The sequence below is a fragment of the Tursiops truncatus genome, chromosome 8 (genome assembly GCF_011762595.2).
Source record: "Tursiops truncatus isolate mTurTru1 chromosome 8, mTurTru1.mat.Y, whole genome shotgun sequence".
Classification (NCBI taxonomy): domain Eukaryota; kingdom Metazoa; phylum Chordata; class Mammalia; order Artiodactyla; family Delphinidae; genus Tursiops; species Tursiops truncatus.
In genome coordinates this window covers 52,354,090-52,372,698 of record NC_047041.1, presented here as the reverse complement: position 1 = coordinate 52,372,698, position 18,609 = coordinate 52,354,090, and the positions used below count along the sequence as shown (strand labels likewise).

Sequence of the window (18,609 nt, the reverse complement as noted above, 5' to 3'; positions counted from 1 at the left end):
CACAGCAGACAAGGGGACTGACCTGGCTCCATGTCAGCATGTTCTGAAGAGTCAGCAGTGTCCGTGGGCCCTGCAGCCCTCTCTCCGGGGCCATCGGATCCTGGAGGATGAGACGGGATCCTTTCTGTTAAAGCAGAGAACACAGACCCAAGTGAGCGAGGTGGCAAGGTGTCCTTGACCCGGCCTCACAGATCTGTCCCTGACAGTCAGGGCAAATGCACACCAGTAGGGAGAGGGGGCTTGTTACTGGTCCCACAGCCATGAAGAGAAGCAAGTGCGGTCCCAGACACCCTGGGAATCCCACACAAACGTACTCTCTGCAACCTTCCTTTCTTCTCCCATCTCATCTGGTCTTGTCTGACAGCCATTGTTGACATCTTTCCTCAAGCTGACCAAACCCCTCAAGGGCAGGGACTGCAGATCCGTCCTCTTTACAACCCAGGCAAAGGCAGCTTGGAGCAAAGCAGAGTGTTCCGTGAAGGACTGCCTGTACGCTGTGATGGGGGTGGGGAGCGTGTGGAACACGTGGCCGAGGCACTGGCCCCTGCAACGGTTCTACCATTGATTCACTGGGCCAATAAATACATCACTGAACCTTTTGAACCTTAGTGTCCTGCCCTATAGGATGGGCCCATCTTCCCTGTGATCTACCGTATGGGAGTACTGGGAGTCACACAGGCAGAATTCCTTCCACACAAGAGCCTGGCCCTGGCCCACTTGCTTATCACTCTGCAAACCTCTAGCAAATCACTTCCCCTCCTTGAGCCTCTGTCTGAAAGAGAAAAATTCTGAACTAGGCTACTTGTCAGGTCCTTTCGGCCCCTAGAATTCTGTGACAATGTTGATTCATCTCTGCACCTCCAGTGCCCAAGGAGATATCTGTACACAATAAAGGTTTGTGAAATGAATAAAAGAAAGCCTATCTCACTCAAAAGAAGAGGGTGGAGAGGCTGAAAGGTTGTAAGCCATTTGCCTTAGGTCATTGCAAAAGGAGGAGCTGGGATTTGATCGCAGGTCCTCACATACTTAGGTCATTGCAAGAGGAGGAGCTTTTTATATAAAAGACACTCTAGGCTAAAGGACAATGCATGAAGGATACATTTAGGCATCTGAGGTAAAAAGTCATTGTTGGAGAAATTCCCTGAATACCTATTTGCCAAATATACCCAGGAGCCTAGCTAAGAAGACATTACTGTCTATCATAAGGTGAGGAATGACTGGCAATCGTCATTAAAGACAAAATTCTCCTAGCTGTGAGATTTTGCTAGTTTCATCTGCATTTCCTGATTCTTTATTGTAAATTCTCATTATTCTAAACAGAGTGACTATATTAGGTGGGAACATTCGCCAGCCTCTGCCCAAGTGCAGAGTACCCCTTCCCTCGGGGGTTAGGCTCCCGAACACCCCCCAGGTAGAAGACCTGATGGGCCGAAAGAGAATCAACAAGACCAAGTTTAGAGGTAAACCTAGAAAAGTCCTGATAAATCATGCTATATTCACTAAAATAAACAATTGGCAGTACACTCCATAGGAGATGACTATCATTTTATTGAGCAGTAATAGTTATTGTGCCCTTAATTTCTATTTACTACGCCTTGTTCATTATCAGTTTACTCTCCAAATTTTCAGAGAGGAGCAGGAAATTGTTTTACTGTAACAATGGACATGGTAAGAGGCCCTTTCTCTTGTGTACGGGCCTCTCCCCATATGCCCAGAGCCTTGAGAATTTTAGGACTCAAAGCTGTTGGCTTTGCCCCCAAGGGTCCGTCCCAGTCCTATCCTGTGACTTGGATGAAACACTCAGGGTCTTTCTCAAACCCCTCTCCTTTGTGCAGGTCACACAATTCCACTCTGCCTCCACAGCTTCAGGCCAAAGCTTGTGCTTTGGGCCGTCATCTGTGTCTCATTTGATCCAAGCCACCCCCCCCCCCCCTTTAAGAAGCTGCAGAACTGCAGTTTTACCCCTCTTCCACCATCTTTGTCACGCTTCCAGGGAAAGCCTCAACTTCTTTTCTTCTATTTACGTTTATTTTCAAGGTGTATCCCTGAATTCCCTCTTTTTCAAGTCATCACGTGGCACATGCAGGAGGACTGGTTCCAGGACCCCCTCATGGACACCAAAATCCATGGATGCTTATATAAAACGGTGCAGTATTTGTATAAAACCTACACACACCCTCCCAATATACATTAAATGACCTCTAGATTACCTATGATACCTGATACAAGGTAAATGATATGGAAGTAGTCGTAAATACAATGTAACTGCTACGTAAGTGGTTGCCAGTGGGGCAAATTCCAGTTTGGTTTTTGGAACTTTCTAGAAATTTCCCCCCCCCGAGTATTTTTGATCCGTGGTTGGTCGAATCCACAGATGTGGAACCCAATGGATATAAACAGCCGGCTGTACCTCCAATAAGCACCACATGACTGTTAATGAAACCCAAACTGTTAATGAAACCAAATGCCCATGGGTTGGCCAAAGGTTTTAGAAGTATTATACTTATGCCCTAGCACTTTGTGAAGGGAAATCCAGTTAGGTCGGAATGAGGGTGTATCCATTCCTTTACTTGTTCTCTCACTCATTCATGTCTATGCTGAGTGTTAGGTGTGATTCAGGACACACCGGTGACTCAGAAGCAAACCACGCCCTCGGGAAACTCACAGGATGACAAGGAAAATATGACAACACGGCCACAGGTAATGGAAATACTTGGCAGTTTTGTAAGTGGATACAGAAAAAACAGTGAGAGGAGGGAGGAATGGAGAGGCCACCCTGGCTCACAAATTAGGGAGCAAACGGTCACAGCATGCCATTCAAGCCCAGCCTTGCACCAGAGATAGTGTCAGGTGGGGTGGCATGGGCACAGGGCAGGGCACTCGTGTGAGGAAGGACGTCACAGGAGGAGAAAGCGTGACAAAGAATGAGTGTGGGCTGTGTGGAGGGAAGCAGAGGATATCACACCTGACAGGGGACGTGGACCCCAGTGAGCAGGGCCCTGCAAGCCAAGGCAGAGAAAGTAGCCATTATTCAATGAGTGATAGAGAGGCACCGAAGGCTTTGGAGCAGAGACGGGATGTAATTGGAGATGCGCTGTAGGAAGAGGGATCTGGCAAGCTCGCACAGTTTGAGCTGGAAGGGGAGGGAGCTAACTGTGTGCCAGGCGCTGGGCAGAGTGTTCGGTGCTGGTACATATTTGATCTCAGTTAACCTTCTAAACAACCGTAGGAAGCACGCCTATTCCTTCCAGACGAGAAAATGAGGCTTCGGGGAATTTCAGCAGCTTGCCCCTAAGCCCCCAGCTAGGAAGCGGTGGAGACGACATCTGGATCCTGTGTTTTCCCTTTCCAGGTGAGCCTTAAAGCATGCTGTGACCCTGCACAGACACGTACACCGGACCCCCCAGTACACCTTCTGCTCCCAGCATACCTCCCACCCGCCCCAGGATGGGGGGAAGCAGGATATTTCCTGGGCTGCCCTTTGAGAGGCTCAGATGGAATTAAGTGCCAAGGGCCTTTGCTCCTGCTCGCTTTCCCCAAAGTGACCCCAAATCAAGCAAAAAAGACAATACCTTGACTTGGGTCCGAAACAACATGGACTACAGTCTCTTGCAGAGAATTTCAAAGGTAGCGGGAGACCACACTCCTCTCTTATAAGGAATGCTTGCTCTGTCTTTCCCTTCTCAGCTAAGCTTCACAGGAGCAGTGGACCCAGGAGCCCAGGGGAACATATTTCAATACCCAAGACTCTGCTGGGCCATGGAGGATGTAAATGAAGAACCCAGCATCTATGGGCTGACCTCACTGTTTGGGAGAACTGCCCAGAGGACTCGATGGACTCCACCTGCAGCCTGGAGACGATGATTATGATTCCCTCCCATCAAGATGCCTGCTGCTAAAACTTGTTTTTTTTCAGGGGAAAAAAAGATTTCCTCATTCTAAGTACGGGACATGGTGATGGCTGTACTGTGCACCTGACAATCGAGGGTGCAGGCTTTCTTTGAGGAAGCCTGGCACAGTGGCATGAGCAGTGACTTTGGAAGCAAATAGGGTGGGTCTTAATCACACCCCACCGGGTTACCAGCTATGTGGTTTTGGGCAGGCCATTTAGATCCTTAAATTTCCTCATTATTAAATGGGAATGATAACAAGGGATTAGACAGACTAAGTGCCAGGCACTTGGTACATACATAAGAATGTGTAATGATTTCTGCTTGTCTTTATGTTCAACATTCTGGCTTCACTCTCCCAGTGAGGTTGCTCTCCTCCTCACAAAGTTACCAACTGAAGAAATGGATATTTGGAGAAAAAAATGCTGCAGCTATAGCAGGCTGTTCATACCCTTGACCTAGCGCTTATTACCAGTGTCTTAGAATTATTTGTCAACACGTCCTTCTCCTCCACCAGACTGGAACCTCCTTGAAGACGCTGACCACAGTGGCTTCAATTCCCGGCACACAGATGTCCCGTTCTACCTTAGTTCCGTTAGATTGAGATCCAAGCAAACCACACCGTTTGCAGTTCTTCTGGGATTTTATTTTCCCAGCCTGGTTTGAAGAGTGACTTCTAAGCAACGCCTTCAAGAGCAAATCCAATCCTCTGAAAACCATCTCCTTAGCATGGAATCATTAGCATGGAATGCTTCACCTTGTTACTCTGCTAAGACCTTTGGTTCCTAATCCAAGCCCATTACATGTGCCAACATATTCAATAACATCTTAATAATGCCAAACCTCCCGGGTCTCTGGACAGAATCGGATGAGGTTGAGAGAGCTGGGGTCTAACAAGATACCAGAATGGTACATAGCAGACGGGAAGGAGATGAAGCATTAAAACTAGATTCAAACCCTGGCTTGTACAGTTGGGACAGCCCTGTGTAGTGCCTGGGATGGGGATACATGCTCAGCAAAGGTTCATTCCCTTCTCTTCCTCTGACTCCAAAGAAAAGCAAAGCCATGAAACTTGTTTCAAGCAAACGGGGAGAGAAGAGAAGATTCGCCACGTTCCTGAGTCCACTTAGAAAATTGATTTTTTTTTAAGCTTTTCTCCCTGAGGACTGAAGGAAGCAGGTTATTTCATTTTAATTATGGTTGCTCCAGCTGCCGCTTGTGAATCGCCAGACCAATTTGCAGATTAAAAAGAAAAACACACATACACACCCCCAAAGACAAACTCACCGACAGAATCTACTACGTTCGCAGAAGGACACCTCCTTCAGAGAGCACATCCAGAGGGTGGAGAAATCTGGACTGTCCTGCTCGAGACACTCAGGTCCAGGCAGAAATCCCTGGACGTGCTCACCACCTGCCTCCCCTCCCACATCGCCTCCTCTCGGCCCCCAGCGTCCAAGCCCAGCTGGTGAGCCACACAGCAGCATAATGGAATGTTTCATGTCGAGCAGCTGTGCACTTTTAATGCACACAGGGGGAAATAAAGGCAGCAGATGGTTTTATGTAATCTTCCTGTGAATTTTTCACTGGGTATCCTCATTCACGAAGGCCTGAGAGAGTTTTTTTTACAGGACCTCCATGGGTCCAGTGAGCCAGCCCCAGACTTGGGGGCCGGTGAGGATGGGTCTCTCATGCAGGGAAGGTGGGTGGAGCTCATTTGCCATTTTCCGGCCCATAGGCTGTATCCAGGTTTCCACTCAGTATTCTCCTGTGCGGTTCTCCCCCTGTGGCCTCCCCAGCAGCTCTCAATGTTAGCCACGGCAGACGATGGCTCATGAATCCTTCACAGGTGAGCTGCCCAAATCCACAACACATGCGGATTTTTCTTGCAAAGGATTGAGGCGGATCCGTGCTATTGCAGGGACCTTTGTCAGGGAGAATACTGGGTGAAGCAGATGGGGGCATCAGCGTTCGGCTGCCTGAGGGTAAGACAAAAGAGACTGGGCTCTCACCAGACAAAGATCATCTGCTTACGGCGATGCATGAGAACTCTGCCTATAAGAGGTGGCACAGAAGCAAGCACAGGGTGGGGGGTAAACAGTTCTCAGGCACTACAAAGCAACCTGCTGATGTCTGTGGAAGCAGTGGAAAGTTTTCTCCGTTTTCTGAATCTTGCTTTTACTGCACCAATGTTCACCTTTAAGCCCTTCAAGCACACCATCAAAAATTCTGCGATTTGGGCTTCCCTGGTGGCACAGTGGTTGAGAGTCCGCCTGCCGATGCAGGGGATGCGGGTTCCTGCCCCAGTCCGGGAAGATCCCACATGCCACGGAGCGGCTGGGCCCGTGAGCTATGGCCGCTGAGCCTGCGCATCCGGAGCCTGTGCTCTGCAATGGGAGAGGCCACAACAGTGAGAGGCCCGCGTACCGCAAAAAAAAAAAAAAAAAGAGAGAGAGAATGAAACCCTTTGTTGTTATAAGCCACTATGATTTGGGGGTGATGTGTACCTAGCATTAACGAGCTGATCTGACAGATTCATGGGTTCTATGAGAATTGTCGTATTCTTTTTTTTTAATTGAAGAATAGTTGCTTTACAATATTGTGTTAGTTTCAGGTGTAGAGCACAGTGATTCAGTTATATAAATTCATTTCTTTCGATTCTTTTCCATTATAGTTCATTATAAGATATTGAATATAGTTCCCTGTGATATACAGTAAATTCTTGTTTATCTATTTTAAATATGGTAGTGTGCATCTGTTAATCCCAAACTTCCAATGTATCCCTCCCTCCGCTTCCCCTTTGGTAACCATAAGTTTGTTTTCTATGTCTGTGAGTCTGTTTCTGTTTCGTAAATAAGTTCATTTGTGCTGTTTTTTAGATGGACTTGTCATATTCTTGAAGGACCCTGCCTCCCTGGCCATCACGGATTGGTTCAAGGCCGGGTGCCTTAGTAAAGCCAGATGAATCACAGTTGTGGGGGAGAGCAGAACCTGGTCAACGCTGGACCAGTTAGAATTCTTCCCTGGGATTTTTGAAAACAGGAAGTGAAGAAGAATGTAATCTCTAGTAGTGACGATTGTAAGATATGAAAATCTGCTAGCTATTGGTGGCCATGTGAGTGTTACGGGTTGAATTGTGTCCTCCAAAAAAGGTTATGTGGGCATCCTAGCCCCCGTGCCTGAGAATGGGACCTTACTTGGAGATAGGTTCTTTGCAGAGGTAATCAAGTTAAAATGAGGTTACTGGGGTGAGCCCTCATCCAATATGGCTTGTGTCCTTATAAAAACGGGAAAATTTGGACACAGAGAAGATCAGAGTTATGCTGCCACGAGACAAAGAACTACCAGAAGCCCTGAGAGAGGCCTGGGGTAGACCCTTCCCTTCAGAGGGAACACGGTCCTTCTGACACCTTGATCTTGGACTTCTAGCCTCCAGAACGGTGAGACGAGGAATTTCTGTTGTTTAAGCCTCTCAATTGTGGCACTTTGCTATGGCAGCCCTGCAAACTAACACGGAAAAAATAGGGAGAGCTGGTTTGCAGGGAGAGAAAGAAGCTCACAAGTATAAGAGAGGTGACCAGAGCAGCAAAAAGAAACAGAACAAATCTTAAGAGAATTAGAAGCGTGAACCCAATTCCACCGCATCGCTGCATTTTCTCTGGCTGCAAGGTTCGACTCCTTGGATTTGACGAGGCAGTCGTAAAAGTCCCTCTGTTTTGAGTAAGTTGATTCTGAGGTTTCTGTCACTTTGAATCAAGAGTCCTAAGCAGCACTGTTATTCATATTTAATCATTATCATTAATGCTAAGAAAAGAAAAGAAATGTAGGTGGCTCCAAGCAGTGCTGAACTGACCAGAATGGTGACGGATGGACAAGCAAGCCCGCTGCTTCCAAATGCTGTCCAAACATGTCCCAGGAAGAGACAGGGTTCCCTCCTGTCTGGGTACGACAGCTTTCATATACTCACACAGATTAATCCTCTTGCTGTTTTCTTTAATCCAGTAACAGCCAGAATAAAATCTGAAAAGGATTTTCTTCTGCACAGTTATGCCTTTCTTCCCAATCCAAACACAACTGCGTGCCTGGCCCCTTGAAATGCTCCAAAACAAAACAAGTCCAGCCCAAATCCCTCATCTCTTTTCATGTTATTTTCTTGGCTGCACAAACTTAGGGGCCTTTGTTTCTTCTGCTCTGCCCTTGGACGCTTCCTGTCCACATTCCCCTCTGTGTGACCTCCTACGTCAGCAGCAAGGGCTCCAAGCTAGCAGGAGAGAGGCAGTCAGAGGGAAGGCAGCTTGGAAAGTATTCACCATCCTGGACAAGAGCTGAGGTCCCCTGAAGCAACTCACCAGCCCTCTGGAATAACCAGCGCACACGGGCCCTCCAGGGCAGAATGTGGCTGCATAGCGGGGTCTGGCTTATGAGTTTGCTCTTGTAGAATAGAAGATAATCGTTCAAGCTGTCCTTGAGCCTCTGGGGCTGCAACCATTGTAAGAATAAGCGGAATCATTCTACCTTGACGATCCCACAAAAGAAGAGAGAAACGGCTCTCCTCCAAAGGACTAGGGACAGCAATTATCCACATGAGCAAGATTTGATGACTGCAGAGATTACAGAGCTCACTGCCCTGCCCCAAAGTAAAGGAGGATCCTGGTTTTTTTCCACATCTGTTCAATCCAGGAGAACAAACAAGAATATGATGCCTGTATCAAGTTGCCAGCTGTCTTGATGAGAGAAATTAGAAAAAAAAAGCAGTTTTCTGGGAGGGGTGAGGGCCAACTCAGCCTTGAACAAAGAGGGTGGGGAGGGTGAGAGGACTGAATGGATGCTGTGTCCTTCGTTTGTTTGCTCTCAGGCCCCTTCCCCACACTTGCTCTATCTCATGGGGAACTGCAATGCTCAGAATCCTTTGCTCACTGGCTTCTGGACAGGTGGGCTTATGAATGGAGGACCCTGGCAGCAGATTGGAGGTAAGAAGAAGAGAGAAGCGAGGGTATCTCTCCCTCTCTTGCTTGTTTTAGACAGCATCCCTGGCAGTGGCCACATAACATCTGTCGCTTCAGGTCCTGACCCTGTAAAATGGTTCTGTCTCCTGCTGGATGGTCCCAGCTTTGGGGCTCTAGAAACATCACCTGCTCTCATTGTACCTCCAGGTCTAGGGGTGATAGTGGTTCCCTGTTGTTGTTGATCTCTGGGATGACTCAACTTGTACCATTTAGCTTCTTAGCCATTGAATTAACTGTGCGGCCAACTCCCTCTATTAAATTCCTTCTGTTGAAAGACCTATGGTGGTTTCCATTTCCCTGCCTAGACTCTGATGGATAGAGGTGCTGAGAAAGAATCTGCAGGTGGAAGTGCCACGCTGCAGCCTCGAGGACAATGAACGCATGAAGCCTCCCAGTGCTTGGGCTGGGATAGGGAGCCACTGCAAAACTGACCACTGCAGTCAAGCCCAGGAGGGAATAAGTGATCGGTGAAGCACCTGCCAGGCACTGGAAGGTTGGAAAGGCATCCCTGGAAGGAGGACAAAGTCAGGTCTCTGCTTTTTTTTTGCCCCCATGAACTTAGGTAGCTTGAATGTGACTTCTTGTGTCGGTCAGTAAACTAATGTGGGAAAGGCCAATTACTGATGCAAGGGATGTGGGAAAGGCCAATTACTGATGCAAGGGATGCTGGGTTGTGAAGCTTCAGAATCCTTTGGCAGGTTAGGGTGGACTGAGTCTCTGTAGGGAAACCAGGCGTTTAGTGAAACTGAGACAGATCCAGAAAGACATCTCTTAGCAGATTCAGTGAGATGTTTGAGACTTAATGTGATGTGGCTGGATCTTGTCTCTGTTGACACCTACAACTGTTAAGGGTTATTATTGGTCCTTCCAAATTCAGACAGGTGGGAGAAGCCATGCTTTCTTGAGAGAGGATGGGGACAGGAATAAAATAGGAGAACATTTTTGGGACTGCTGAGAGAACATTCTTGGTTAGTCAAGAAGAATTTAGATGTGAAAAAGTATACATACACAGACAGACACAGGCTGGGACAGAGGAGACAATGGTGGAAAGAGTGCACCAGAAACTGAGGGAGAATGGCTTTGCAAGCTCTCCTTGTGAGCTAGCCCCTTGGTGGCAGGCAAGTTTCCCAGCAAAGGTCAGCTTCTTACAGTCAGAACGGGGGCTCTGAACCCTGACGCATTTGCCTTCTGCTTCTGCTCAGGCCCTTTGTCACAGGTGGCCTTTCAGTGACTGATCCAATTGTCCGAGACCAATGTCCCGCACAGGAACTGAAAGGACCACCAGGTGTGGAAGAGCAGGGCTGTTAACGAACTTCCACGTGCCTCACCTCCCTGGAAACCTCTATTGGTCCCAGAGGAAAAACCAGTGCTGGGACTTCAGCAAAGACGTGGTCTGGACATCAGCATCCCCACCCACGCTGACACACGTGCTTGTTTCTACGCTCATGAAGCTGAAAACATTTGTGGGGGGAGAAACTGAATTGGAAAAGAACCAGTCCTTCCAGAGATGAGGAAACCCAAGTAAATTGGGGGGTTACAAAGGTTTCCCCACTTTAATTTTTTTCCATGTTATCACATCTATTATGTTTTTTAATAAAACATATTGTAGAAGAGTTTTAGATTACAGAAAAATTGCAAATATAGTACAGACAGTTCCCATATACCCTGCTTCTATTTTCCCCTGGATTAACATCTTACAGTATGGTTCTTTTGTCACAATTAATGAACCAATATTAATGTTATTATTAACTGAAGCCTATAGTTTATTTGAATTTCCTTAGTGTTTCCCTAGTGTCGTTTTTGTTTCAGGATCCCACGCAGAACACCACATGCCATTCAGTCGTCACAGGTTCTCAGGCTCCTCTTGGCTATGACGGTTTCTCGGATTTTCCTTGTTTTTGATGACCTTGACACTTTGGGGGAATACTGGAAGAGTATTTTGTAGGATGCCCCACTACTGGAATTTGTCTAATAAGACTCGGGTTATGGGCCATTGGGAGGAAATGTGCCTTGTTTTTAACTCTTTCTTTGTTTTAACTCTTTCTTATGGCTCTAGCCCAGCTGGGGCCACTGGTCACTAGCTCAGGAAGGCAGCTGTGGTAGATGTGCCCTGGAGTCACCACAGCACCTACGGAGTCACACTGTACACCCCAAAGTCCTCACAACGTGGCCACAACCGACCTCTCCAGCATCAAGTGCTGCGTTTTCCTTTCCTTTTTCTCTTGCCGTATCAGACCTGCTTGCAATTTCCCAAACACACCCATACCTTCAGATCTTTATGCCTATGCAGTTGCTGTTTCCTCTGCCAAAAATGCATCCCTCCCCTTGGCTACCTGGAAACCCTCACTTGGAAGACAGGACCTAGCACAAAAGAAAGCATCCTCTTTGGAGTCTTCTCTGATCCCAAACAGGATTACTGGCCTTCTTCTCTGTGCTTCTTTGTACATTTCTGTGCGTTCCTGATCACCCTGCTTAGAACCATGACACCCTCCGACACTCCCAGCCCCTTCCCTATTTCTTTCCGTAGTACTCTTCAGCATCTGACGTGCTCTATGTTTAACTTATTTATTGCTTGTCTCCCCTGTCAGAATATGAGCCTCTTGATGTTTGGGTATGTCTCTGTCTCTTCACGTGACGATGAACTTCCAGGGGAATGACCAGATCCCATTTAACAAGGGAAGCCCTGTGTTGAAGCCATGTCCTGCAGACCATTTCAGGACACCCTGATTATCATTAACTGCTGTCCCTTCTTTCAGGACGTCCCCCACACTCTCTGGAGTACCATCTCCTTGTGGCTGGAAGGGACAGGCAGTGTATTATTATGCAAGATCTTCTCCAGAAGTTTACAATCTAAGAGCTTCTAAGCAGGGGTGAGGCCGTTCTCTTTCTAGAGCTGGATTTCTGGCCTGGAACAATGCCCCTGCTCCAGTACTGGATGGTTGGGACCATCCCCAGGAGCTAACTTGGCCCTGACACCTAAGGAGAGGAGACCAGTCTCTGCCAGCGACTAGCATGAGGACACGGACATCCTCCCTGAGCCCCAGTTCCCTCAGCAGATAATGGAAATAACATCATTACCTACACTACTGCTAGAGGGCTGTTGTGGGGATGGCTTGAAAAATGGGTGGCAAAGCACTTTACAATCTGTCAAACCCAATCTAAAGCACTTTTGCTGACATCACCAACAACTAGCCCAGGGGTCAAGTTTTCCGAGACCATGACACTGCAGGAGCCCTTGGGCTCTCCATAACCCATAATGCAGTCAGGCAGCACGTGGGGGGGATGGGCATTACCAGGTTAAACTTTATAAACAAGTCGCTGGGCCTTTTGACTTAGATCAAAATCAAGTGTTTACTATAAAACATACACATAAGCCAATCATATGTTTATGGTACAAAAGATGTGTCCTCTGGCTGCTTATCAAAGGGTCTTGGGCTTAGTCTGCCTCTGACGTTCCTTTCAACCCACTGGACCCACTGGGAAAGAGGTATGTGCTGGGGAAGAGGTATGTGCTGCCTGGGAAAACCTGCTTCCAAGCCTCGGCTGGGGTTTGAGCACACTGATTGTACAAGTTAACGTAAGCGGAAATTAATTTTACTTTACAATTCTACACAATGAAAAGGAAAGAAAATAAAGTGAAAAAGACATCAAGCAGGAAACATATCTGTAGCAGAGAAGAGGGTTAATGTCCATTCAAAAAAGATCTGGTGCAAATTGATGTGGGAACAAATTTAAGGACACCAATAAATAAATTGGGAGCAGACATGGGCATGTTACCCATTAAGTATATTAAGCAAATACACACATGGAAAAAATGTTCAGTTACGCTAGTAACCAAAGAAATACAAATTAGAACAAAAAATAAAATGCCATTAGACCTAAATTAGTAACCTTTTTTTCCTCATAATGCTTTGGAGCCAGTTAGTTAAGTGTACTTATTTAGCACCTACTGTATACCAGCCACAATCCACTTTCTAGTTGTGTGACCTGGGACAAGTTATTTAACATCTCTGAGCTTCCCATCTCCTTATCTGTAAAATAAGGATAATGATACCTCTCCCTAGGGCAGTTGTGACAATTACAAAGTTTATTCACATATGCTAACACTTGTGATTCACCCAGCTCTGAAACTGGCAGGCAGGGGGCATTAGCCCTGAGCTTTAAGTGTGGAAGCCCACACTCAGAGGGGTGAAGTTACTCGCCCCAAGTCATATAGCCAAAGTGTCCAACACAGTTCTTCCTGCTTCCTGCATAAGCAGGAATGTGTAAGGGACTCTGAAGAGAGGCTGGTGAGTTGACCACTTCGGGTGGCTCAGAGGCTGGGGGGAGGTTAGGAGAGAGGGCCAGGTGGGGCCGGACTGTACGGGGGTGGGGGTGGAATGCAGGGGGTGGTCCACTCCCTAAGCCCTTCCTCTTAACTTGTTCCTAAACTGAAGATGTGCTTGTGGACCCCATCTGAGTTCAGCAATGACAGTGAGTGGGTTTTCCATTTCTTTGATAGATGATTAGAAAAGCAGGAGGTGGCAGCTGGCCTGTGTATTATCTGCTCCTCCTAGACACTCTGGAGTGATGGGCAGATGTAGTGAGGCAGGAATGACTGAGCACATCCCTGAACAATGTGCTCTCCACACGCTCAACAGCCACGGGCCCAGATACTAAATTCAAGACACGTTGTGTCCGGGAACAGAGAGAATGAAAAGGCATCTCTCTGAGTGTGGTTCAGAACTCTTATGGATAAGCAGTGTCTAGGAGAGCACAAGTGTCCTTCAGGCAGAACCTCAGCCAGCCGGAAAAGAAGCCTAATCCGTGATTTGTTTGGAGGTCGGAGCCTGGACCCAAAATGGCCAGGAGGCACGGAGAGTGGGTGGCTGAGAGCCCTCTGTCCATGCTGCTCCTTTTCTGAAAACCATCCACGAGGAAATTCCAGACTCACAGAACAAGGTGCTTCATGATCCAGCAACCACTGTCCTCTCTAACCTCACCAGGTACTTGCAGTTCCCCAAAGGTGTAAGGCAGTGTCAAGCCTTTGTAAGTGTGCAGTCGCTCTGCCTAGATTGTCTCCCCTTTCCCCACCCTCACCTTAAAAATTCTGCTCCCATGTCAGCTCCTCCAGAAGCCTCTGCTGAGGATGCCACCTGAGTCAGACATCACTCCTTTGGGTTCCCTTCACCTGCAGTTGACTTTGTTTATTTCTCTCTCTCTTCCACGAGAGACTGGACCACTTCTTATCTAATGCTGCATCCTAAGTCTAGCATGAAGCCTGACAGAGGCCGAGTACTCATATATCCCACAAATAGTTATTGGACGGATGGAAGGCTGGTTGGATGGATAAAATCAATGTTTTAACAAAGCTTGCCTGTAACTGTATGGAAGACGGAGGGGGTGGGTGGGGTATGGAAAGAGAGATGAACAAGACAAGTGGGGAGGCCGGTGCAGTAGTCTAAACTACGGCAGAGGCAGGGAGATGGGAAGGACGCAGAGGACTCCAGCGAGTTCGGTCGAGGGACTTAATAGAAACTGGTAAGCTCACAGAGAGGAAAGGTTGAGAGAGATGGTGCAGGGAATCTGACCCCTAGCTTCCAGATGGAGCAGAATGTGATGCACTTAGGCAAGATAGGGACCCAGTGGTAACAATTCATATTGGGCGTGAGGGGTGGGGAACTGGGAGAGGAGATGGTGAACCCAGTTTTATCAGCATGGAAGGAGGCCTAGGGACTGGCAGAGTTCCAGTACATATTCTTCCCCTGCCTCTGGTGGCCCTTCGTGAACTTTCAGTGGGCAAGCCGTGGTTAAGATGGCCCGACAGGGTTTAGGTGATTAGAGCAAACAGAAGGCTCTTCTGACTCAGCACAGCATCTGGGGACCTTCCAATAAGCAGGAAGAAAGGGGCTCTTTCTATATGGCTGCAGGGAAGAGTCTGACAGCCCTGAATTCACCGCCCTCACCGCATCCCCAAGGGGAGCACGTGGGCACCTCTGCCATGTGATGGATTCCAAGGGAGGCCATTCAGTGACTGCAAGGCACGCAGACTCTGGAGTCAGGCAGACCTGGGTTCCAATCCTAGGTCTACTGCTAAGTAGCCAAGCAGTCTTGGGCAATTCCCTTCACTTCTCTTAGCCTCAGATTCCTCATCCATAAAAGCCGGTGATCATTCTCACTTTCGATTGTAAATTTCTATTTAAATAAGCCTGCATTCTTTCCTCTGGGTACCTCATTCATCATTAGAGCCATGGGGAGAAAACTGTCATAAAGAAGCCTGTTAGGTACTTACTGGGCACTTGCTTTACGCTGGGCAGCATGAAAGCTAGAGAAAAGTCTAACAGGGGGTCTGGTCCTCTCTGGACTTAAAGGAAATGGATGGCTACACACACGCCATTCCCTTTATAGACATGCGCACCTCCTGTCCCGCTGGCTCATCCTTCCTGGCCAAGTCACCTCGGGCAATTCACTGCAGGGCTCAGAGCTCAGCTTTCTCACAGGTTCAAACAGGGCCTGTTAACCTCTGCATCGAGGGCTGTCCCCAGGCTGGAATGAGATCACTTACGGCAAAGTGAGTGCCAAGGGGCAACTGCTCAGGGCACGTCCGAGTTCGCTTCCTGAACCTCAGCAGCTTTCCCAGCCTTCCCACAGGCTCCCTTCCGCTTTCTCATTTGAACGCTTAATGGGTTTCACCCTCTTAAGTGACACCTGCTGGAAATGTAATTGTGCACATAATTGCTATGAGGAAAAGGAGGCGGCTCTATCTCCCAGTGCTGGTGCTTTAGGAAAAGAAAGAGCACGTCCACGAAGCCTTTCCTGCATCCTGGCTGCTGGAGCTCTGCCCTGGGCTCCTTCCCTGGGTGCAGGGCACCTGCCCGGAGGACCGACCAGGCAAGGAGCAAATACCTGTGGAAGCATTCAGATTTCCAGAACCAAAGAGCTGGCATGGAGTCCGGGGAGGCGACGGGGCCATGTCATCACACTAAGAGGAGAAGCCTAAAAATTCCACTAGAATTTCCCCGACAAATTCTGATTAATTTCACAAGGCAGGTCGGTCCTGTGGTAGGGCAGAAGTGAGAGAGGTGGGGTTGAGATCTGGGATAGGGGTCCTGTCTGCCTCTCTAGTTGTGGGGTCTGTTACTGACTGTTACTGATTTTCTATTACTACTGATGGTCTATTACCAACGCCCCTCCCGACGGAGTGAGTACCTCTGTAGGGGTATTTGCTCCTAAATGAAATGGCCCCAGTGTTTTGTGCCCGTGAAGTTTCTATGCTTACTCTTTCTCGTGCTGGCATCTCCTCCCTGACCATCAGCGCTCAGGGGACACTTCGTGCGGGGCTCTGTCATGCACCTTGTCCGTGAGTCAGCCCTCAAACAACTCTACAACAGGACTTGGCTCACTGGGCTGTAGTTATCTGGCCCCAACTCAGCAGATTCCACAGACAGGCTTTCCCAACACCCTTGTCCACCCCTACCCACCCCGGCCCAGTGTGCTTTCTGTTCTACAGAGGCTAGATAGCTGGAAACATCACACAGACTCCCTTGTAGCTACACCCAGGCTCTCCTGAGCAAACACACCCACAGGATCACAGAGGGCAGACGCTGGCTTGGGACGTGGTGGCTGGGCTCAGGTGAATCAGGGCTTCCCGTAAGCACAGTGGCCAAGGTGATCATTTATCTGGATGGCTGCATGGAGGTTTTACTGTTTAGTTCCTAGAGTTTTGAGTCCCATGGGGTGGGAATAAAGGAGACTCCAGTCCAATAGGCCTATGCAGTGTTTGGGTACTTCTCTGGTTCTGCGGCATCCAAGCTTGGGCCCCTGGCATTCCTGGAAAGTTTTCAAGCCACCTAATATCCTGTTCGAAATCCCTTTCTGTTTAAACTATCCAGAGTAGCTTGTCTGAAATTAAGAATCTTGACTGAGACAACATCTGTCCGCCCCCAAACTGTAAGCTCCTTAAGAGCCGGGATTCTCCTGCGTCCTTCTCTCCCCTGGGGCCAAAACATACTCTGTGCCTTTAAGATCTCTACTGACTATGGGACTAAACTCAGGTTGGGGTGGACAGACAGGTATCTCCTGAGGCCCCGCCCACTACTGCCAGGATGCTTTGTTGCTATCCTGCTAATGCCTGGGAAATCAGATCACCTCCTTTATTAAGATCTTGTGCAAAGGAAGAATAAACAAATAGGTTGTGATGTGGGTTGAGAGGACTTCTTATCAGAGAAGTGAAAGGACCGCGGTGCACAGACAAATTGAAATGTGTTCTGTCGCCGTAGAGGCTTTTTTTCCCCGCTTCCCGCCTGGCTGGCTCTCTGCCGTGTTCCAAGTAGCTGAGGGACTTCCAGATAATCAAAGTTCTCTAACCATACATACTGTTAGTAACTCCTTTCAGACCCCTTCCTGTCCAGATGTACAAAGAGAATAACAAAGGGAAATAAATCCAACACTTCCTTGCTACACCCCCTAAACCGCTAAATCTCAGCAGTTCTGAATCATCAAACCTTGCATTTCTCATTAACTGCCCTCATATGCAGCATTTTCAATTAAGTTGGGAGCACTGCTATACTGATTATGTTATGATATTTGTCCTTGCAGATTAATACGCAGCTAACAGTTTGGGACTGCTGTGTGGATTGTATTCCTCTACCTACTTGAAAATAAACATTTCCTTGAAAGCTGTCCTTGACTTAGGGACTCAAGGCAATGGGACCCCAAAATTAGGTGCTCGCAGATGAGTTCTCTCTGCAGAGCCAGCTCTGGTTGTACCGGAATCTGATCCCATTGAGCTACCGGCAAAACATCACACGACGCCCTGGGCAGGGGCACACTTATATTTTCTCTATATCCCCACATAGCCCTGTACTCATAGTAGGTGCTCAGTTAATGCTTTCTCATCAGACCAGCCATGAAATGTCCTACTAAAAACACAACAGAAACCCTGCAATATGTCTGCTTTTTGTTGAAAACATGGCTCTGTTCCATGAAAAACACAACCAAGGAAGGGCAAGGAAGTCATACATGCTGTTGCAGGTTCTGAGTCAGACACTTTTAAAATACATCAGCTCATAAATCCTCCCAAGTACCCTGTGGGGCAGATGTTATCATCCTCATTTTACAGATGCAAAAACTGAGGTTCAAGGAGGTCAATCACAAAGTGTGGGACCAACGTAGGAGGCCACAGAGACCTGGAGGCATTGAATCCAGGGCCCATGCTCTGTCCAGGACAACTGGCATTCATTAAGTCTGTTATGACAGTGCATTGATACGGACTGGGCGTCACAGAGCATATAAGATACATGTCCCTGTGCTCCAGGAGGGCAAAGGGAATAACAGTCATTTAATAATAATAATAACAACAGTTACACTCATTATTGACGTTCACTCAGCACTCATTACACAAAGGGCTGCTAAGGAGCATCAGGGCTACAGGACATCAGAGAGGTGAGAAATTGGATGCAGAGGTTGGGAAGGCTTCTGGAAGGTGGTGGACTTGATGGGTGCAGACAGGAGGCCTGGCAAGTCCTGGTGGCAAATCAATGAGCACTGCTGCCACGTTAGCTGTGCTCACATGCTGTGTTCCATAAGTAGACTACAAGTTACTTAGGGACAGGGATGTCTTATCATGAACCTGTATTCCCCACAGTTCTGGGGCCTCCAAAAGCCACAGGGAAGCCTTAGTGGTAGATCCTGGATCTATCACTGTTTAGCAGAATGACTCTGGGTAAGTCATT

At 47.9% G+C, this 18,609-nt stretch overlaps 1 protein-coding gene across 1 annotated transcript in view; it reads right to left on the bottom strand.

The window, feature by feature from the left end:
• TENM4 (teneurin transmembrane protein 4) overlaps positions 1–18,609 on the bottom strand; it is a 739,181-nt gene that overhangs the window by 508,605 nt on the left and 211,967 nt on the right. The window contains exon 5 of the mRNA XM_073808362.1: positions 23–124. Within this exon, the coding sequence (XP_073664463.1) occupies positions 23–32 (10 nt within the window). The 5' untranslated portion in view covers positions 33–124. The remainder of the gene's footprint in view (positions 1–22; positions 125–18,609) is intronic.